The sequence below is a fragment of the Bidens hawaiensis genome, unplaced genomic scaffold (assembly GCF_021521415.1).
Source record: "Bidens hawaiensis isolate Kalapana, Puna unplaced genomic scaffold, B.hawaiensis_p1.1 tig00012786_1, whole genome shotgun sequence".
Taxonomy (NCBI): Eukaryota; Viridiplantae; Streptophyta; class Magnoliopsida; order Asterales; family Asteraceae; genus Bidens; species Bidens hawaiensis.
In genome coordinates this window covers 255,628-277,953 of record NW_027492062.1, presented here as the reverse complement: position 1 = coordinate 277,953, position 22,326 = coordinate 255,628, and the positions used below count along the sequence as shown (strand labels likewise).

Genomic DNA, 22,326 nt, shown 5'->3' with positions numbered 1-22,326 from the left:
TAACCTGCAAAACAGACACCGTGAGCTCGTCACTGAGAAGGGGGGGTACCTCCTTGTGACCACCCTCCGGCGTGAGAATCAGACTAGATTGCTCTTGAATATAAGTGTATATTAAGAGATTGCTAGAGCAGATATCAGGTATAAGATGTAAGATACAAGATAAGATGAGATGATCATACCATTTGGGGTATTTATAGCCGAAGGTAGGTTTCCAAGAGGGTATAGCCGGCTGAATAGTATTCCTGTTCTACCAACTGTGGCCTACGCACGTGCCATGCTGGTAGTTGGTGGGTAGGCAGCGGCTGACAGTGACCAGGCCTGCTGTGTACTATTCCTTTTCCACCAACTGCAGGCTATGCACGTGGTATGACAGGAGTTGGTGAGTAGGCAGCGGCTAATAGTGACATACAGTACAAGAGCATGCTGCTCGCCATACTGTTGTCAATGAGCTGTCGTATCTCTGGTCAGATCTTTTGCCCATACCTCGTCAGGTACAGTACAAAAGATCCTCCAGTATCGTACGGACTGGCTCATTTGGGCGGGAGTATTCCCCCTCCCGCCTTTGTGCGGGATTGTTCCCGGCTTTGCTCATTCCTTCAGGTGACTACTGAATTATTTTGAGAGCTAAGTGCCTTGTGCGTGTAGCCTTGCTGCGCGGGTGGCCTTCCCTGATGGCTTGTATCCGCAGCTGCGGGAACAGGCGGAGTACTTCGCCATTGGGAGGCATTTCCTGCGGGAACAGCTTGCGTACTGCGCGTAAGGACTTCACGTCTCTGAGCATGGAGGGTCCTGCGGATCCAGTTGGTTTCTGCGCAGACGTCTCTCTTCAAGGTGAGTCCTGCGGGTCCAACTGGGCTCTGCCGGGACCTACCTCTTCAAGTCCCCCCAGTCCAATGTTCTTCTCATGAATGTTTAATAAGTGAGGTGAACTTTTGGACTTAAGCAAAGGGTTTTTGAAAAGGGTTTAGTTTTAAGGTTTTCCATGGGGATTCTTCCCGCGGAAGTCCTAATGTCACTTGCAGAAATTCCCGACTTTCCTGCTTGATCTTTGGGTATGATGCGGGTAGGTCTGTAACCTCCTCGCAAGTCGGGAGCGTTGAGTCCCACTTGTGTGGATTCTCCATGAGGTTTTGGTAGTTTTGAATATAGTGATCAATTATGTTAAAACCACCAATTCCATCTTGGAGTTTGAAACAATATAGTTCTCGACGTTTACGCTATGCGGGGATGTTATTCCCGTTTCCGCAAGCATGGCCCAGAAGATCCTTCTTGGTTTCAATTCCCTGCGGAGCGCTAGGTATGTGAAGGGTTTTGCCTTGACACTGTACCCGCACTCGTCTTACGGTTACTTTACTTCCAAGGTATTCCTGGCGTCAATTCCCTGCGGGTGCTAAGTATGTGAAGGGTTTTGCCTTAACACTGTACCCGCACCCGTCTTATAGTTACTTGGTCGCCGAGGTATTCTTGGCTTCAATTCCCTGCAGGTGCTAAGTATGTGAAGGGTTTTGTCTTAACACTGTACTCGCACCTGTCTTATAGTTACTTGGTTGCCAAGGTAAGGGGTATTTTCCCTCTTACTTTTGAATCTTTTTGAAATTTTGAAATTCGAAGAGTTGGTGAAAGGATAAGAACAGTCCAAACTGTTGAAACGTCGTCCGACGGTTTCTTCTGACAGTGTCAGGACGTGCAGGAAGTTATGACGACGTGACAGTATATGGTCATTCCAGGCGCTTTTTTAGGCGCGTGGGCGCGATTTTTCGGGCGCGTGGCCGCGAAATTAATGGCACGCGTCCTTTCAACAGCTGTTGCCAGCTTGCTCATTGCCACGTGTCATAGTTTCATTGCACCTGCGATTTCTCTCTCTTCCGCATTAAATTCATCGCATTAATTGCGATGAGTATATAAAGGGGGAGAGGGTCTTTTGTAATTCACACTCACTCTTCTCTTCTTGTAAACGATTTCCGGCGAATACTTTCTGCCAAACATTCTCCTGAAATCACTCTTCTTTACCTCCAAACCATGTCTTCTACTCACAATTTTGAAGCTGCTGCCGAAGAATCTGACGTGCACGTCGAGATCCCGACGTCTACGTCTGATAAAGACGATAAGAGCACTGCTGGCGAATGCCAGTGTGCTCTTCCGGCCGACCTCTATCGGTACGTCGTCCGGAAGTTCATGATCGAGTCGTTCGAGCCTGAGTTTCCGGAGCCACACCAGACGGTGTACGATGCCCCCAAGGGCAAGATAGGGGTGTACGCTGCATTCTTCGTTTATGGGAATCTCAGGTTCCTATTGACGAAGTTTGTATACCGTGTCTTGGAGAGGCACGGCGTGCATCTGACGGAGGTACACCCGATGGCGATCGCCAAGATCCTCCACTTTGAGTGGGTGTGCCTCATTCTGGGCGTGGAGCCCCACGTAGATCGTAGATCGTAGATCGGTCTACCCGCCAGGCCACGAGATCCTGAGCGCCAGGCGGCCAGGTAAGGAGTTATTCAATCCTCGACCTTTCAATGCTGAAACCTCTGCTGGAATTCCTCTAATCTTGTGTTCTGATGAGGAATCCGCAGATGGTCCTCCGTTTGTGCGGAAAAAGAAGGCTGCCGGCGGGAAGGGGAAGGCGAAGGTTGCCTCCACTGCCGATCCGGTGCATCGGTCTGATTCAGAGACCGAAAGCGAGGAGGTGGCGGGGAACCCTGGTGATGATAAGACCACTGCTCCTGAGGCTGAGACGACCGTCACCTCAGAGCAGCCCAGGACAACGACGGTGAGCGGCGTGAAGAGGCCGGCTCCATCGGGTTCGTCCCCGCCTGTTCGCACTTTTAGGCTCAAGAAAACCCGTAAGTACAAACTTTACTTTTTAACTTCATATCTTTCCGCCATTATACTTATATCTTCTTTGTGCAGGCGTGGATGCTACCGAATTCCAGGGTGGAGCGGGGAGGAGCACCTCCGGACCCATGACGGTAGGCTTGGTCAACCTACCTGAGGCGATGACCCAGGCGGCTGTGCCTGCTTCAGTTGTGTGACAACTGCCCAATCCGACCCGACCCAGGTACCCGTTTTCGAATCCGATTCTTTTTATGATTTAAAATTTGATTATTAATCTTTGTAAATTTAACATTAAATAAATTATATATATATATATTTTTATATTACTTACTAATAATAATGATTTCCTTTCCGCCGTCCCGCCCCTTTTTCTCTCTTGTCGCCGTCCCGCCCCTTTTCTCTCTTGTCGCCGTCCCGCCCCTTTGCTTAACCCTTGAGCCTGAAACCCCCTTTTTCTCTCAACTCTTTGCTTGTCATTTGGTTCTTCCCGCCTAAGGATGTCTGCGCAGCTCCACGCGCCAGACTCCTTACAAGGAAGCCTGCGTGAAGACCAGCTGTTCCTGCGATACGCGAGGCGAACTATTCCCGCGACGCGCAAAGGATTGTAGTTCTTCCCGCGGCGCGCTAAGAATGGTAGTTCTTCCCGCGGCGCGCTAAGAATTGTAGTTCTTCCCGCGGCGCGCTAAGGATTGTTCTCTGTCTGCCTTCGCCCTCGCGCGCAGCGCTCGAGTCTTCTCGCGCTAGACCTTAAGTCTTTTCTTCAGTTTAGGTCAGCCTGTATGCTTTTGGAATATCTTATCTTTTGTTTGAGCACTGTAGGTCAGTTCCGACATCTGTCCGAAAAGCCACTTTCGGCGCAGCATGCGCACCAATCCTATTGGTTGACAGAAAAAGTGACTGACATAATCTTTTGAAATCTTCTTTTGCATGTCTTGAACAGTGTTTTATCTGACACCTACCATGCTTTGATCTGTAACCTGTCTGCTTTTCCCCATCCCCTGCAGCTGCCGGCATATCTTTTGATATCTTTTGCTTTTGGTTTCTTGTACTTTTTAATATCTTTTGCTTGATTTGATAAGATCTTTTCCCCTTTCAAGGGATTGTGTTCCCTTGGGTTTTCCTATAAATTAAACTAATTTCTTGTTTATTAACACTACACACACTACACTTAAACACTCCCCAAATCTCTCTCCCTTTTGCTCTCTGTCGTAGTTCCTCTGCAACTCCTCTCTTTGCCTCCGTCTTCTCTTCTGTTCTGCCCAGAATCTCGGTAAAAATAAATATATATATTTTGTTTGTTTAACTAACAAAAATCGATACTTACTGCATATATTCAAGACATAAAAACCAATCGTTAAACCAATAACCTCTTATTTATAGGTTAACTTGTGCTTGTTTAAAAGTTGGTTCTTGCATTATCTTTCAACACACCTTTTTCAGGTGAGTAATCTCGTACCTAATCCCCTTTTATTTTTAACGTTTTGGGATGTTCATGTGTTCGTACAACTTGAGTCTTAAACTTGTTTATGAAATTTATGTGCGCAAAACCCCATGTGTTATGGACGTTTACTTGGCTGTTTATTTGTATGTGTGAATCATTAACCGCTTTGTTCGGCCTATTCCGAAGTTTTCATGGATCCATTAGATGAACACGGGAGACCTATCGTTTACGGTTTTCTTGTTTTGTTTACACATGCACGTATGATTATTTGTTTTTGTGCTCGATTGGGAGCACGGATTGAACTATGAGCTATGATCTATTTAGGCTTGATCACAATCTGATTACACCCTATGTTAAACCCCAGTTAAGCACATGTTGCGCGCAGTGTTTGTTATTATCTATTTATATCTATTAAACTTGATTTCTCACCGACACGCAAGTGTTGACGTTTTATTTTAACACATGTTCAGGTTTGCTGTAGCTGCTTTTGGGAATTTCAAGGACACGTAGGATGTTTTCTTTTTTTTTTTGGACCTAGATTAAAATGTAACAAGACAAATTATGTTATTTGAATATTTTAAGTTATGATATGATTTATGTTACTTTACGATTCGTGTTCTGCGCGTGCGCAGTGAAAATGTATTTATTAAATATTGACACCCAAATAGTGTCACGAGTAATGAAACAATACGTGGCGCCCCGATGTATAATCCGCCATCGGTCGGGGTGTCACAAGTTGTTGGTTCAGTTGCTCACCCAGTTGAGCCAACTGTTCCAACTGTGATGACATCTCCGCCGGCTGTCAGTGCCATATTTACTGAATCTTTCACTGAGCCGGCGGTGACTATTTCTGCGGGTACTTCCGCAGCGGCGACCACGGTTGTGAGTTCACCTCCGGTGAGCTCACCTCCGTTGGTTTCTACCGCGGCGGCCTCCATGCCTCCGACGTCGGCAGCTACAGCCGATCCTTCAGGTATGCTTGGGGCTTCTCGCCAACCTCTGCCTCCTTCCCATCTGCCTGACCTCTTGGATGGATTCCCCTTGGGTTCAGGTGATAGGTTTGGCGGCTATCGGCCTGTTGTCGACCCTACAGGTGCGTAGGGTTCTTTTGGTCATTTTTTTTTTATATATCATCTTTTCCTAACTGCTTTTTGTTTTTTGCAGTGTCGGATTCCAATGAAGTGTATGTTCCACGATGGAACATCCGCCGAGGAACAACCCTTCGCACGCCTGTGGAGTGCGTGGAGTGGGCTCGTCACGCAGCTCCCAGTGGTGCGTTGGGGGAAGCAATGGCTAGCTACCAGGAGGGTAGGCTAACCAACGAGCTTCGGATTCTCCTGGCCCGGATGCAGCCGCGCGTCGAGCTGCTCCGTCGTGAAAACGACAAGTTAAAAGCAGCTCGTATTCAAGAAGTAGCTCAGGCGCGGGCTGTCCGGGAGGAGAACAAGAGGCTTGCCGCAGTGGCTGCGGAAAAGGAGAAGGCCTTCAAGGCCCTCGAGGTTGAAGTTCAGGCCCGGCTCGAGGCCCGTTCCAAGGCTGCCCAAGCTGTTAACGAACAGCTTCGGCTGGCTAAGGAAACTGCACGGAACGCAACCGAGAGGGCCACCAAGGCTGAAGCTGTTGCTGAGCCTCTACGCCTCGAGAATGAGGAACTTAAAGCCAAACTAGAGGCGCTCCAACAGGCTCATGATGCCTTGGCGATGGAAGACGCCAAGAAGCTCCAAGAGATCTTGGACCAGAGGGGGGTGCTTGACCATACTGAGCGGAAGCTAAAGGGCGTTGAAGAGGCTGCGGCTAAAGAAGTGTTGCTTGCCAACCTCAACAAAAGTGAAGCCGAACGCGCCCGTAACCAAGCTCAAGCTGCCCTCCAGGAGGCTCTGGTTACCAAGGAATGGCTTCTTCGAGAAGAGTTGTCGCAGGTAAGCTTAGCTTCCTAATGTCTTCACGCTTTTCTTTGTAAATAGAAAAGGTTTTGATACTTGTATTTTTTCTTGTAGGTTGTGCATCGAGTCTTCACGGACACATCATACGACGATGCCATGAGCGCAGCCCTCAACGCTTCTCACGAGGATGGGGAAAAGGCCGGCTTCCTGCTTGGTCTAGGGTTCGTTGAGAAAGGCATCCCGCCTTCCAACTTCCCTTTATATGATGTTGATACTGAAGCTGTATATGACCAAGTAGTGAATCAGTATGCCGCCTTCCCGCATCCGGTGGTGGAGAAGGTGAACGAAGTTGCTGCTGCTGATGATGGGCTAGCTATCCTTAAAGCTTTCCTTGAACCGCCACGCTCTACTGATGGTGCTGGTCCAAGTGGAAGTGGTCCTGAATCTTGATCCTGAAGATCCCTTTCCACCATTAGAGTAGATTTTTATTTTTGTATAGCTTCTTTTGTATGCGGGTATGTACCCAGCAATCTTTGTAATATATGAATTTCGATGGAATAAAGATTATTTGCCAATCCCTTGCCTTGTTTATTTCACGCATATTCTGATTTAACTTAGCAATTTCTTTTGTACTTAGATAAGTTAACTTTTCAACGTGGTAGATAATAAGTTAAAGTTTTGCGTCCTCTTTCATGATTGTGCGGATAAGACCGTCACTTGCACTTAGTAGGATGGCTAAACTTTACCTATATCTGACCTGCGTGGAAGTTTTCCTCATCTTTTCCTTTGAAATTTTTTAAGTGTTTAGAATAAGTTAACATTTGAACGTGGTAGATAATAGGTTGAAGTTTTGCTTCCTCGTTCGTGATTGTGCGGGTAAGATCGTCACTTGCACTTAGTAGGATGGCTAAACTTTGCCTACATCTGACCTGCGTGGAGGTTTTCCTCATCCTTCTGTTAGAAATTTTCTAAGTATTTTGAATAAGTTAACCGTTCGACGCGCGGTTGTCAATTGGTTAGTTCGGTTTACTCTATCATGATTTGTGCGGTTAGGACCGACACTTTCATTTAGTGGGATGACCAAAGTTTACCTATGCCTGACCTGCGCGAAGGTTTGCCATTTTTTGGGTTTATGCGGGTTTTGCCGCCTTCCCCACGCAACGACTTTCCACGTAATTATGCGGTGAATACCGGCATATCAGTGTTGAATAAATTAACCGTTCGACGCGCGGTTGTTAATAGGTTAGTGTTCAGTTTCCTCTATCATGATTCGTGCGGATAGACCGGCACTTTCATTTAGTGGGATGACTGAACTTTACATTTAACTGACCTGCGTGAAGGTTTGCCGTTTTTTGGGTTTATGCGGGTTTTGCCGCATTCCCCACGCAACGGCTTTCTTTCACACTTATGTATGCGGTGAAGACCGGCATATCCGTCTGGAAAGTTCATAAGTATAAATGTAAAATCATCAGCATCGATGTTCTAAGGAGAATCATTTCCATTAGAAGTGGCTCTGGTCCTTTACAAATTTGGAATTGATCTACATGCAAACTGTGTAATTGAGCTCCCTTCCATGTTGTTGGGATGGGAGTGCCATCGAGCCGATATGCACCTGGTTCGGGATCTCGTTGTTTAGGCAGTATGTAGTCTCCAACATTGAAGCTGCAATTTTATTCGTGTTTTCCCCAACTGGGGTTCTACACGCATCAGCCTGCTCAGCGTTCGTTACGCCACGAGGTGTGCGAGCGTCCCATCTCTGACAAATGCTTCGACGATGTCCTTTACGTCTGTGCATTCTTCAGTGTTGTGGCCTTTTGTCCTGTGAAAGTCACAGTATTTGCTCCGATCAGCATTGTGACGATGTCGGATTATTGGAGCCTTTGGCCATGGGAGCTCCTCAGTGGCGAATATCTCGGTGACGCTTTTGGTGAGTGGCGTCCATCTGGAGTTCTGGTTCGACTTTACGTTATCCCTTCCGCCTAACCGATGTTGCAAGCCGGATGAGGTGTCAAAGTTTACCCTTGACTGCCAAATGCCTAGCTTCCGCTTTTTGTTTAGTCGGGCGGTAAGGACGTTGTCTTCTCTTGTTTTCTGGGTGTAGAGGTTTGTGCTCTGGGGGAGATCTCTACCCAGTTGCTTCTCCGTTTCCGCAAAGCGTTTAGCTGCTGTCATGATGGCATCCCATGTGGATGGCATGCCATCTTTACCCGTTAAGGTGCGGACGAGCTCTGGGTCGTTCGCGCCCTGGATAAAAGCAGCGCGAACAAGATCTTCGCTAATATTACCCAGACTTAGCTTCTTTGAGTTGAAGCGAGTGATGAAGTCTGGCAAAGATTCATCTTCCTCTCGAATGCATTTGAGGATTGTCCATTGCTCTTCGGTATACTTTCTTTGTTGGCTGAAGTGTTGGCTAAATTTCTGCTGGAAGTCTTCCCAATCGTAGATGTGGTGGACCGGTAGACGATCGAACCACGCTCTAGCTGCCCCAACAAGCGTCATTTGGAACATGTAACACCACGTAGGTTCCGTCCAACTACTGACGGTTGCCCCCGCTATGAACCTGTTCAAATGATCGTCTGGATCAGATATACCATCGTAAGTGCCGATGTTGGACATCTGTTTGGCACTTTTCGGGACGATTGCTTCCGCAATGTCCCTTGCAAATTTGGACGTTCCCGCCTTTGCAGCAGTTGGTGTAAATGTTTTGGAGAAGTCACGTGGGTTTCCACCTGCGTTTTTTGGTTTGAAGGTTTCTCCAAAACGCCTTCTCGGTTGGGAGTCCGTTTCCTTACGCTTCCCTTTCGCCCTATGACGAGGGTTTGCGTCACTATCGGATTCCTTCGAATCATCGTCAAAGTACTCTACGAATTCATCAGCCTGTTGGAGTAAACGTAAGCGTTCATCCAACTCAGCTTGGAATTCTTTTTGACGTGCTTCCGCCCACGCTTTAACTTCATCGAGTGTTTGGCGGGGGAGCCTCGTTCGTTGTCTCTCTAACTGGGTATCGGTGAATCCCAGTGAGCGATTATTTACTGCACTTGCCCCAGCTTGGGTAACTGGGGTAGTGTTCGTAAAATTTACTGCACTTGCCCCGGCTTGGGTAACCGGGGTAGTGTTCATAAAAACTGTGTAGTCGCCGGTATTCCCCTCAGTAGCTGGGGTTGTGGTTACCGGAGTTTCTTTAACCATCTTTCCAGAAGTTTGAAAAAACTGAAAAGAAATGAAGTTCTAGCTTTTATGCACGGATGGCGCCAATGAAGAAACACTAATGGACCCCGGGCAGATTACGGATAATATGGGGGTTAAATAGATGTTTCCCACGAGGGGTTAGATCCGGCAAAGATGGTTCTTCTGATAACCTGCAAAACAGACACCGTGAGCTCGTCACTGAGAAGGGGGGGTACCTCCTTGTGACCACCCTCCGGCGTGAGAATCAGACTAGATTGCTCTTGAATATAAGTGTATATTAAGAGATTGCTAGAGCAGATATCAGGTATAAGATGTAAGATACAAGATAAGATGAGATGATCATACCATTTGGGGTATTTATAGCCGAAGGTAGGTTTCCAAGAGGGTATAGCCGGCTGAATAGTATTCCTGTTCTACCAACTGTGGCCTACGCACGTGCCATGCTGGTAGTTGGTGGGTAGGCAGCGGCTGACAGTGACCAGGCCTGCTGTGTACTATTCCTTTTCCACCAACTGCAGGCTATGCACGTGGTATGACAGGAGTTGGTGAGTAGGCAGCGGCTAATAGTGACATACAGTACAAGAGCATGCTGCTCGCCATACTGTTGTCAATGAGCTGTCGTATCTCTGGTCAGATCTTTTGCCCATACCTCGTCAGGTACAGTACAAAAGATCCTCCAGTATCATACGGACTGGCTCATTTGGGCGGGAGTATTCCCCCTCCCGCCTTTGTGCGGGATTGTTCCCGGCTTTGCTCATTCCTTCAGGTGACTACTGAATTATTTTGAGAGCTAAGTGCCTTGTGCGTGTAGCCTTGCTGCGCGGGTGGCCTTCCCTGATGGCTTGTATCCGCAGCTGCGGGAACAGGCGGAGTACTTCGCCATTGGGAGGCATTTCCTGCGGGAACAGCTTGCGTACTGCGCGTAAGGACGTCACGTCTCTGAGCATGGAGGGTCCTGCGGATCCAGTTGGTTTCTGCGCAGACGTCTCTCTTCAAGGTGAGTCATGCGGGTCCAACTGGGCTCTGCTGTGACCTACCTCTTCAGTGACCGATAATGTCAGAGTTCACGTCAACTCCCCATATTAAGTCATCGTTTTACCAACATTCGGGTTTACTTTTGAAACCCACCCGGGTTTCATGTTTCAACTCACTTCACTCCCATGGCCGAACTCCTGAAACTCCTGAAATCCCAACCCGACCTACTCACTGCCGTCAACCTCTTCACCACCGCCGTCCGCCACCGTAACTACCACCCCTCCACCGCCGCTATCCTCCACATCCTCCGCCGCATCTCCAAATCCCCTAAACTCATCCCACACATCCCACAAATAATAACCTCAATCCAATCCACTAACCACACATACCCAGAACACATCCCATTAACCATCCTCAAAACATATACCCAACACTCCATGATCGATCAAACCCTAACCTTAATTCAACAAATGAAACAAATTTTTGGCTGTGACCCAGGTATAAGATCTTACAATACTTTATACAATGCTTTTATTGAATCCAATCAGTTTAATCGTGCCGATTTGTTGTTTAGAAGCTTTAGAAAAATGGGTGTTGTTCCGAATTTGGAAACGTATAATGTTATGATTAAGGGTTTGTGTAAACGGAAGGAGTTTGTGCCGGCAATGGAGACGGTGGATTGGATGTTTCGGAAAGGGATGTTACTGGATAAGTTTAGTTATGGGACTTTGATTAATGGGTTGGTGAAGAACGGTGAGACGCGTCGTGCACGCCAGGTGTTCGATGAAATGTCCGAGAGAGGAGTGACGCCGGACGTGATGTGTTATAATATGTTAATCGATGGGTTTTTTAAGGAAGGGGATTATTGTAAAGCGGGCGAGGTGTGGGAGAGGTTGTTAAGTGATTCGTTGGTGTATCCGAATGTGAGTACTTATAATGTTATGATTGCGGGTTTGTGTAAGTGCGGGAAGTATGAAGAAAGTTTGAAGATTTGGGACCGGATGAAGGAAAACGACAGAGGAATGGATTTGTTTACGTATAGCACGGTTATAAATTTGTTTTGTGAGTCGGGTAATGTTGAAGGCGGTATGACGGTTTTTAAGGAAATGATGGCGAAAAAGGTGTCGCCTGATGCTGCGATATATAATGTTTTGCTCAATGGGTATGCTCGTGCGGGAATGATTAACAAGTGCTTGGAGTTATGGGATTTAATGGGAAAGAACGCTTGCAGGGATGCTATTAGTTTCAATATTTTGATTAAAGGGTTGTTTGAAAATATTAATGTGGAAAAGGCGATTGATTTATGGAACAAAATGCAAGAAAACTGTGCTTTTGTAAATTCAACCACTTATGGTATTTTGATCCACGGGCTATGTCAAAACGGGTACATAGATAAGGCATTTTCCGTGTTAAAAGACGCAGAGGAAAAAGGTAGCAAACTTGATGTTTATGCGTTTTCTTCAATGATCAATGGATTTTGTAATGTTGGGAGGTTGAATGATGCGGTTAGTATGTTAGATCACATGGTTAAGAATGGATATAATCCAAACACAAATGTTTGTAACACACTAATCAAAGGGTTTGTTCAAGCTCGCAAGATTAAAGATGCTATTGACTTCTTGGATAAAATGACGACAATAGGTTGTTCACCAACTATTGTTACTTACAATACGATAATTGAAGGATTATGCAAGTCACACAGATTTGATGAAGCTTATGTTCTTGTGAGAGAAATGCTTGGAAAGGGATTAAAACCCGATGTGATCACTAATAGCTTGTTAATGCGTGGTTTGTGTCAAGACAAAAAGGTTGACATGGCTCTCAAGTTGTGGGACGGGGTTGTTGATAATGGTATTAAACATGATGTGATTATGTATAATATTATAATTCACGGGCTTTGTTCTATAGGAAACGTTGAATATGCATTGGAGTTGTATATAAAGATGGGTGAAAACAAATGTGCCCCGAATCTTATTACACTCAACACGTTAATGGAAGGGTTTTATAAAGTTAGAGATTGTTTAAACGCATCGATGATTTGGGGTCGGATTTTGAAATGTGGGTTTCGTCCTGATATTATTTCGTATAACATTATTTTTAAAGGGTTGTGTTCTTGTAGAAAGATATCAGAGGCTGCTTATTATTTGAACGATGCGGTTGCTAAAGAGATTATGCCAACTGCAATTACTTGGAATATACTTGTGAGGGCGGTTTTGCGTTCAAAGCCTATGATGCATAATGCTGATATCAAATATATTTAAAGTAAGTTTCTTTCTTTTCTTTGTTTCATTACAAATGAAGTGCTTAACTTATTTGGTTTGTGTTTTTTTTTCTTCATCTTTTATGTTCATAAAGCCATTTGTTAATTTTCAGCTGGTTGATCACTTGCTTTGATGCATAAATGGTGTTAAGACAAGATGTCTTTGTGGACTTACTTTGGACATGAAGTAAGTTCTTGAATTTCAATTAATGTGCATTTTTGTGATACAATTGTTATTTGATTTATATGAAGTATTGTCTTAGTTGTATCTATTTTTATAAATGAGATTAAAAAATTTGTAACTTAGTGAATTAAAACCAGAATTAAGCATCGAGTTTAGCAGGTTGTTGGTCAGAAAGACGCTGCCAATGATGTATAATGATGCTAAAGTGAAGTTGTATGACGTGTATAGTCCATAGTAGCAAGTTCATACTTTGGATTATCTCTCATACCATACTCAGTAGAGGTGGCAAAACAGACTCGATTAAGTCAAAACATTTTGAATTAAGTTGTCCAAATAATTTTTTTTGGTTATTTTTGTTAGATTCTTTCAGATAGTTTATGTGGTATGCTATGTATATGGTTTTGGTCCAAGTTTGAGAAATTACACCACTGGACTCAAATTATGCACAAACGTAACATAAATGGTCTCTGACATGGACGGGTGTTAACTTTTTTTTTTTTAATTTTAAATTAAGGCATATTTTAGTCCTTTCTCACCTACTTAACGGAAAATTTAGCGTTAATCCATATCAAGGACCATTATGTTCGTTCATGCATGAGTGTATTTTCATAAAACTTAAGGATCAAAACTATAATCAAGGCATACCACAGGGACTACTTGTGTAATTAGTTCTGCATATTATTAGCCTGAAAAATACTAACCGGACTACTTTTTACCGCTTTTTTCTTTTTTTTTTATAGTGAGTCTTTTTTTACTCCTTTGAAATAAAACATATCAAAGTTATTTTATTTCACCAAAGCATGTTTTTTTTTGTTTGTAACATTTTATATATGCATTATTTTTATCAAGTGAATTTTGGTGACTTTAAACATATCATCAAAACTATAATGATGCAAAAAAGAGTAGCGTGATATATCAGCCCAAAGAGCTAAAGATCATACTCTGGGTTATTCATCATGCAATATTTCATATTTATAGTTTTATACTCGTTGAAATACATACAACTATAATTACAAAATAGTAACTTCACTCTTTCTTATCCTCATTTTTCTCAGTTTCTTTTTTTTTGTGCTTCACTTAACACATTCTGCTCATAGGTCAATTGTGTAACCAAACCAACCAAAATTAAACCAAGAATCCCGCCTTTTCTCCAATCAAAAGACTGGGATATAAACGAATCAATTAACGAGATGCTAACGAGCCCGATCAATGCGAGGTAAATATTTCTTCTAGTTTCTGTTCCTGCTGTTTGCTTGGTCAACTCTGTGACGGGCTTTGATTGCCCTAAATTCTTTTGAGCTTCTTCTTTTGCTGTTGTTATGTTAACGGGCTTTGATTGCCCTAAATTCTTGAAGAACAGACCTTCGTTTATTTCATTCTCGAACCGCGTTTCAAACTCGTCTATTTTTCTTTGGTTCTCTTCTATTTCTTGCTTGCTTGATTCTGCCGATTCTTCAAATGCTTGCATTTGACTTTCTATGTTTCCCATTATCTGTGAATAATAGTTTATAATTATAAATATAATTTTTTTCCTGCCCCAACTTAAAACTAAATTCAAATGATTTGTACTCTCGTAACTTAAATTTAGGGCCGTAAACGAGCCGACCCATGTTAGGCTTGAGCTCGACTCGTTAACAAACTGACCCGAGCTGAGCCATGTTGGGCTCGTGCTTGATTCATTTACAATCCGAGACGGTTTGGCTTGTTTATTCTAACGAGCTGAAATGTTAGCTTGAGCGAGGCTTGTAAAAAGCTTGAGCTGGCTCATTTTTTTTTTAATTTCATTTTTATATTTTTTACACATGCTACTATATATGAATAGATAAAAGTAAGGTTTTTAACATGCACATAATGCATAATTAATAAACTACTTATAGTTTACATATATTTAAATTTGGGTCTATACTCTTGGGTTATAATAAAATTTAAATATAGAATTTTGTCCTTTTGAATTACTAAAATTATGGAATGGGTCCTTTTTGAAAATGAGTTTCATCCTTTATCCTTTATTTGCATGTTTGCTGCTGTTTTAGTCCTTTACACTAACGGCCATCCATTATTTCAGTTAAGTATTGGCATGTGCTAGAGGGCATTGCGGTAATTTTACCTCTAAATATTAATTATTAAGAAAGCTAAAATAATAAAGTATAATGGGACCCATCACTAAACCCCATCTTTTTCTTCATTTTAATCAAGTCCTCCCAACCCTAGCCACCACCATTAAAGGGTCGTCGGAGACCACCATCAAGAGAAACGCCGACCACCACCCATCGCCACCTTCTCCGGCCACCACCATCTCTCACTGGTCACTACCATCACCACCATCTCCGGCCGACATCTCTCTCCCTACTCGTTTTCTTCTTCAGCCACACACCATCTCGACCCCTCGCCAGGAACATACCGTCACCACTACTACACCACACTGACCTAGCTTGAACTCGCCGGAGCTCTGACCGGTTTATATATCACCACCTCCACTGCATCATACCGGTCAACCTAGAACTCATCGGATTAGGATCTGTTTAAATGAGGTGGTTCAGATCGCCGCCGAAAATTGACGCTAACTTCATCGTTGGTTCGTTTTTCAGATTTGGACATCTTCGGCCACCTCGTTCTATAGATCTAGACCGACTTCTCTTCGCTATATGCAGATCTGAACCAACGATGAAAATGGGTTTGAGCTAACGTCGATTTCCGGCAGAGATCAAAACCACCTTGTTTAAACTAGCCGGATTTCCGGCGAGTTCGAGGTTGGCCGGTAGGTGACGTTATATCCGATTTTCTGGCGAGTATGTCGGACTCGATTTTCACCGCAGAAGATGACCGGTGGAGTTGGCATACCATATTCCGTCGAGGAGTCGAGATGGTGTGGCTGAAGAAGAAAACGAGTAGGGAGAGAGATGTCGGCCGGAGAAGGTGGTGATGGTAGTGACCAGTGAGAGATGGTGGTGGCCGGAGAAGGTGGCGATGGGTGGTGGTCGGCGTTTCTCTTGATGGTGGTCTCCGACGACCCTTTAATGGTGGTGGTCGGCGGCCCTTTAGTGGTGGTGGCTAGGGTTGGGAGGACTTGATTAAAATGAAGAAAAAGATGGGGTTTAGTGATGGGTCCCATTATACTTTATTATTTTAGCTTTCTTAATAATTAATATTTAGAGGTAAAATTACCGCAATGCCCTCTAGCACATGCCAATACTTAACTGAAATAATGGATGGACGTTAGTGTAAAGGACTAAAACAGCAGCAAACATGCAAATAAAGGATAAAGGATGAAACTCATTTTCAAAAAGGACCCATTCCATAATTTTAGTAATTCAAAAGGACAAAATTTGTAATTTTTTCTTAAATATATTAATTTTTAGGTTTTAATTGAGCCGCAAGCAAAACGGCTTATAATCTATGAATAATATAAATCATAAAGTAGGAGTTTTTTTGCCCCAAATTAAAATTACATCTACTGTCATGACTTATGTTTAAATATCATAGGTGTTGGTGGAATGTCTAAAAGTTCGCTCATTTAATATGTGGAATTATGTTCTGCACAGGACCCATGATGCAGCACAACCGTACCCGACCCGTCCTGTTATGACTCAATACTAAAAATGCAATTTAACCCGTTACGCTGTATTAAAGATGAAACTAACCCGGGCACTGGCTTCTTCAAGTTCCTTGAGTGCGTTTTCGCCAACTTGGTCAAACTCCACATTGGCTTCTTCTGCGAACTTGGTCAAATACTCAGACCGTTCGTCTAAGTAATCCGTGAGACGAACCTTTTGGGCTTGAAGCATTGCTATTCTTGCCAAGATTTCTTGTTTTCTTGCATCACCATCAGGGGATGATGCATCCGGTGAAGGGGTGCTTGCGTCAGAATCTTTTGATTTGCATATGAAGAATCTTGAATGATAGTTCTTGATGGTGAAGAAGTCAGTTTTGTGAAGAAAGAATTCATGTTTTGTGGTGGTGAAAGGTGTTTGTATGATTTGTAATGAAATCATGATGAATTGATGATGCTCTGCTGCTGTTTGGGTAGGAAACAGAGGAAGGTTTTTGAACCTCTTATCACTGCTGCATTATCTTGTTTTCTGTCAAGTTATTTGCCTGAAGTTGTAGGCTTTACCTAGTTGTACCTCATGGATTGGAAATTGTAAGTTGGCTTGGATGTGGTGTAAGTTAGATATTGTTGTTTAGTGGGCTGAGTGCTTAAATAGCCCAATAGTTTGCATGGTTCGGCCCGTTTAACTGAACGGGCCGGTTACCTATAGACTGGTTAGACGGGATTTTGTTTATTCTTTTTTTTGAACGACCAACAAAACTACTTCAACTCATGATGACAAGCAAAACCCAAGACCACCTAATTACAAACAACCAACCACCAAGCATAAATATATCAAAGAAACCGACCCCCCTCGCACCCGACAGTTACATATTAAACGAAAATCCTCACCACCTTTCTCATGTTAGGTTTGGGCTTTTACTCCGGTTTTTCACCCACAAGTAGCTTAATGACTTGATCTCGCCAATTATGTCAACTAAATTAGCAGGCTTCCTCTCGAACACCACAGAGTTCCTAACCATCCATCGATACCACATCGTAGTAAGGCAAATTGCTTGAAAAGCCTTCGCCTTTTGACTGGGGAGTGCAGAGTATCTATGTAAAATCCAATAAATCTTTGACTGAAAAAGCATAAAATATTAAGTATATTCAAATTTAGTTTTTTTGACGCCATCCGGATCAACCAATCTGACCAACAGACCAGTAAGGCGACCATTTTGATCTCTGGCCGGTTATGAAAATATAGCTAAAAGTTAGTACCACAATCATTTTGGGTTGAACCTTCATTCAAACTTGAGCATTATACAGTTTTGTTGAAAGCTTTAAACGGAATATTTTTCAGTTTTTCTTGTATTTTCTTATGATAAGAAGTTCTCAAAGTTAGAGTGTGAGAGCACAAGTTAGAGGGATTTGAGTATCGAGCGGTAACCTAAACTTGAATCTTGTGATCTGTTGATTTTTGTAAGGGGGGTTTTGGATCCGAGACTTGACCAACAAAAATTATGTGAGTTGGAGGTGAGCAATAAGGTAATATGTGTAGAGATTTTAAACTTGTCTATTTGCAATGTTATTATGTCATGGGGATAAGAATACCTAAGTGTAGAGTTTATAATATAAGAATTGAAATTTAAAAACAAGCTCGTTAATTTGGTGACGGAGTTTGGATGAGACGTCGGCGTGAAGGTGATGTATGCGACAAAGACGTGGGTGATGCTTGCCAAATTGACACTTTTTAACCTAGCAAGTTTTTTTTTTTAACAAAATAACTCATTGATTCATCTATATTACTGAGTAAAACCAAATTGACCATTTGTGTATTGATAGGAACTTAACCACCAACCCAACATGATCAACTATTTACACAGATGAAGGTGGTTCTTTATATTATCTAAAAATACTAAAAAAAGCAAATAGAATAAGGTTCAGAAAATGTTTCTGAAAATAAAAAACATTTGGACCAACAAAGGAGCTTGAATCATAAGACAAAAATGGACCAAGAAAATTACAAAGGCAAAGCTTAAAACACTTCATAGGGTTTTGTGCCTCTTTCTTTCTTTCTTTCTTTCAACTTTACCTTTTCCTTTTTCTTTTTCTTTGTGTGTTTTCACTCTCACTTTTTGACTTTATTGTGATCAAGATTAGATCACTTACTATTTTTTCATCGTTCATCATTTTGCTTTTACAATATCATTTTTTAATCATATTATCTTCAGTTTACTGCCATTTTATGAAATCCAAATGACACACAATATGAAAGATTAAAAGATTGAAAATTTGAAACCAATTAACCAACCAAATAACCAATTTCAAGCTAACATAACAAAACACAAAGCATAAGTTATTATTACACAACAAAATGCAACAAAAGATTAACCTGTTTCTGCATCAATAGAGCCCGAGCATGCTTCGAGTAATCGAATGCGCGTTACTCGCTGGTCGGGCTTTAGTTGTCGAAACCCCGACTCCCGACCTTCGACTACCACTCAACGGGCCTAAATAGAACCGTAACAGCCCGTTATCGACATGATTAGGCGAGTATCGTGCACTTCGGTTCCGTTCAAGAACAGACTCATCACCTGTTCTTCTGTTCTTCCTGTTCATGTTATTACCAGGGTTTGATTTCCTCATTGAAGAACTCCTCCAGCTTACACTGCTATTACTCCTAAACACTTTCGGGTTAACTCCGTTAATATTATTATTATTATTAACCTCGCTGCCGCACTCTCGCCATGACTCCGAGTAACATCTTCCAACATCTTCATCATCGTCTTTACTCCGTCGATGAATAAACCCGAACCCCCAAATCTTCCATCTCCATTTCCTCGGCTTCTTCGATTCTTTCGTGTCTCCCCTACTCGGAACCACATTATCCCTATCTTTAAAACCTAATTCAAACGTTTCCGAACTATCATCTCTTAACGACGAATTCGATACCCTAGGCGGATCGACTAGGTTCAGGTTTGGATTCGGGTTTGGGTTCGGGTTTGCAGCCTTGGTTTCATCGAATTCCGCAGCCATTCGTTTAACCGAATTCGATCTGTCAAGGCTTCTCCTCCTCTTAGATGACGAATCCAGATAATATTCTCGGGTTTGAACCGACCCACCCGGGATATTATTATTATTATTATTATTATTATTATTATTATTATTATTATTATTATTATTATTATTATTATTATCTTCCACGGGGATTTGCGAATCGCACCGCGGGACAATGGGGACGTCTTCCACCATCGGTGGAAGCCGCGGGAACGTCCTCCCGATCAGGTACCCATCCCACGAAGCCCGAGGCTCATCAAACGAATACCTCGGGCCATCAAACGAAACCCGGCCGACATCTAACGAAAACCTCGGGTCCGTATCGCACGACCGCCGGCCGAAACCGTAGTCCGCGATTTCCGACTGCGTTTCTCGGAACTGACGGGAAATCGGCTTCTCGACCGGTAACTTTGACGGTAAGATAACGCCGTTAGTTCCGGTGACATGAGGCTTCTGCTTTGTCCTCAATTTGTGCCATTTTTTGGTCAACACAGAAGCCGCTGACCAGAAGTTTGACCGTGTTGACTTTTTGGACTGTGAATCCAGATCTATATGATCCTTCATTGTCTTCAAATTCAATTCATCTGAAAGCTTATTATTATTATTATTATTATTATTATTATTATTATTATTAATTTCATTTAAATCATTCACAATTTGAAGCTCTGGTTCTTCTGAAACCCTAATTTCATCAAATTGAGGTGCCACGTGGCATTCTTCTTCATCCTCATCTTCTTCATCTTCTCTGTTCGTTTCGAGAACGACGCCACTGCCGTTGACCGAAAGTTTGACCGTCATATTCTCGTCGTGAATTGAAAACAGCGTCGAGAGAGTGTTACGTCCTCTGACGTCAAATGACTTCCGTTGCGGCTCGTAACCGCCGGCGGAGATCTCGAATCCGTCGTGTTTTCCGGCGGAGAACGACTTCGTACGGCGTAGCTCCGGTAAGAACGAGTTTGAGTTTCTCGACGCGGCGGCCGGAGCTTTGAAAATTGACCTGATTGCGGCGGCCGCGGTGGCGGCGGATGATGACGTGGAGTTCCGGCGGGAAGACGACGAAGCAACGGCGGCATTGGCTGATTGATGATCCAAAACAGTGAGACGTTCGCAGAGACACGACGGACAGAATCCGGTGAAGGTTTCGTCGGGATGGCGGTCGCAGCTGAACGACGAACGCGGTGGCTGGACCGCCGGTGGCGGTGGTGGCTCGGTGGCTGGATTCATGACAGGTGGTGGTAGCTGTGGACGGTTAAAACAGTGCGCATGTTAGCAAAGTGAAAGGTGAGTGGTTAACGTGAGCGTGAAAATGGTGCTCATGTTAGCAAGGACTTGTCGGGTTCATGACAGGTTGTGGTGGTTGTTGACGGTTTAAACAGTGCGTATGCTAGCAAAGTGAAAGGTGAGTGGTTAACGTGAGCGTGAAAATGGTGCGCGTGTTAGCAAACACAGTGAAAGGTGAGAGTTTAATGTGAGCATGAAAACGTTTACGTTATCGAGAGGTTTTCTGATGGACTGAGAGACACTTCTATTTAATTATCTCTATTTAAATATTTTTTAAATTGTTATTAATATTTGTTTATTTATTTATTTGTTTTTCCGTTGGACCTGCTATTTTTAATTAATCATTTACTTTTATTTAAATATCATTTATATTCTTACTGGTTTATTGGTGAGATTGTGAGAATACTATTATCTCATAAGTAGGGTGTAAACGAGATTGCACGAGTTTTATTAGGCTTGAACTCAGTTCGTTTTGAATAATAAAAGCGTAAGATAAGTTCGTTTTATATTTTTTTTTCTAAAGCTCGAGTTTGATCCGTGAGTTGTTTTTCTCAAACTTGGATTCTAATCGTCAATTGTTTATTAATTAATTTATACATGCTTTTAATTGCTTTTATATATTTTAATAAAAGCCTTAAACGAGTCTAAGCACAGCTCGAGCTCGTGCAGTACCTTAAATGAGCTAAAGCTTGACTCAAGCTCATGTAAAAACTTGAAAGTACAGATGGCTCGTTAAGGCTCGGCGAGCCCAAACGAGCTTCTCATACAAAGTTCAAGCTTAGCCTAATAACTAAGACGAACTTTATATAAGGCCAGACTCGGCTTGAGCTCGAGCTTGAAAAAGATCAGCTTGTTTTAAATTTTTTATCTATCTAACGCGAGCGGCTTGGTATAAGTTCAGTTTTTTAAATAAAACTATTAAAAATCACATAAATAATGCATTATATATAGAAGTCCAAGATATGTAAAAGCTTGAACATATAGAGGCTCAGCGAGCCCAAACGAGCTTCCCATACAAAGTTCAAGTTCGGCAAATAACTAAAACAAACTCTATATGAGGCCCAAGCTTGCATTGAACTCGAGCTCGAAAAAGCTCGGCTCATTTTGAATTTTTATCGATCTAACGCGGGTGGCTCGGTATAAGCTCAAATTTAAACATAAAATTATTAAGGCAAATTGGAATTTAATAATCCAAACTTTCTGTTATTGGCCAATAATAATCTCAAATTTGTTTATTCCCACCAGTGGTTCCTAATTTAAAAAAGTTCACTCTCAATAGTCTCCCGTTAAAAAAAACCTAACGGTGTTAAGTTTTTTTTTCCAAATTTCAAACTGATTTATTAGGGCTTTTGATCGGAAGGAGGATACGAGTTGATTAGCGTAAAACTTAACTCGAAATAATGCTTCAAATGGCTTCATTAGTGCTTCAAATCGGGTGTTTGAATTTAAAATTAACAAAATTAAGTTGTTTGGAGCATCGTTTCAAGCTAAGTTTTACATCAATCGACTCGTATCTTTCTTCCGATCAAAAGCCCCAAAAAATCAATGTGAAATTCGGAAAAAACTTAACGTCGTTAGGTTTTTTTTAACCGGGGACCATTGAGAGCCAACTTTTTTAAATTTAGGACCACTGGTAGGAATAAACAAAGTTGAGATTATTATCGGTTAATAACAGAAAGTTGGGATTATTAA

General features: G+C 42.8%; 3 protein-coding genes across 3 annotated transcripts; 1 reads left to right on the top strand and 2 right to left on the bottom strand.

Moving 5' to 3' along the window:
* Positions 1 to 10,505: 10,505 nt before the first annotated feature.
* LOC143542159 (uncharacterized) lies at positions 10,506 to 12,708 on the top strand. The gene is made up of 2 exons (XM_077034818.1): positions 10,506 to 12,582; positions 12,694 to 12,708. Exon 1 carries the CDS (start codon positions 10,506 to 10,508, stop codon positions 12,579 to 12,581), a length of 2,076 nt encoding a protein of 691 aa, XP_076890933.1. The 3' UTR covers position 12,582; positions 12,694 to 12,708.
* Positions 12,709 to 13,704: 996 nt separating this feature from the next.
* On the bottom strand, positions 13,705 to 16,918 carry LOC143542202 (uncharacterized). Its single transcript, XM_077034846.1, has 2 exons — positions 16,406 to 16,918; positions 13,705 to 14,256 (listed from the first exon to the last, which is right to left on the bottom strand). The coding sequence occupies exons 1-2, from the start codon at positions 16,754 to 16,756 to the stop codon at positions 13,816 to 13,818; spliced, it is 792 nt and encodes a 263-aa protein (XP_076890961.1). The 5' UTR covers positions 16,757 to 16,918; the 3' UTR covers positions 13,705 to 13,815.
* Positions 16,919 to 18,631: 1,713 nt separating this feature from the next.
* On the bottom strand, positions 18,632 to 20,577 carry LOC143542185 (protein OCTOPUS-like). Its single transcript, XM_077034833.1, has one exon. The coding sequence runs from the start codon at positions 20,575 to 20,577 to the stop codon at positions 18,700 to 18,702; it is 1,878 nt and encodes a 625-aa protein (XP_076890948.1). The 3' UTR covers positions 18,632 to 18,699.
* Between the last annotated feature and the right edge of the window lie 1,749 nt (positions 20,578 to 22,326).

Bases quoted from the DNA above. Each gene is read 5' to 3' on its own strand.
- LOC143542159 (XM_077034818.1), top strand. From the start codon at position 10,506: ATGGCCGAACTCCTGAAACTCCTGAAATCCCAACCCGACCTACTCACT.
- LOC143542202 (XM_077034846.1), bottom strand. From the start codon at position 16,756: ATGATTTCATTACAAATCATACAAACACCTTTCACCACCACAAAACAT. The intron at 14,257-16,405 runs GTTAGTTTCATC...TATTATTCACAG, and splicing joins TTGAAGAAGCCAGTGCCCGG to ATAATGGGAAACATAGAAAG.
- LOC143542185 (XM_077034833.1), bottom strand. From the start codon at position 20,577: ATGAATCCAGCCACCGAGCCACCACCGCCACCGGCGGTCCAGCCACCG.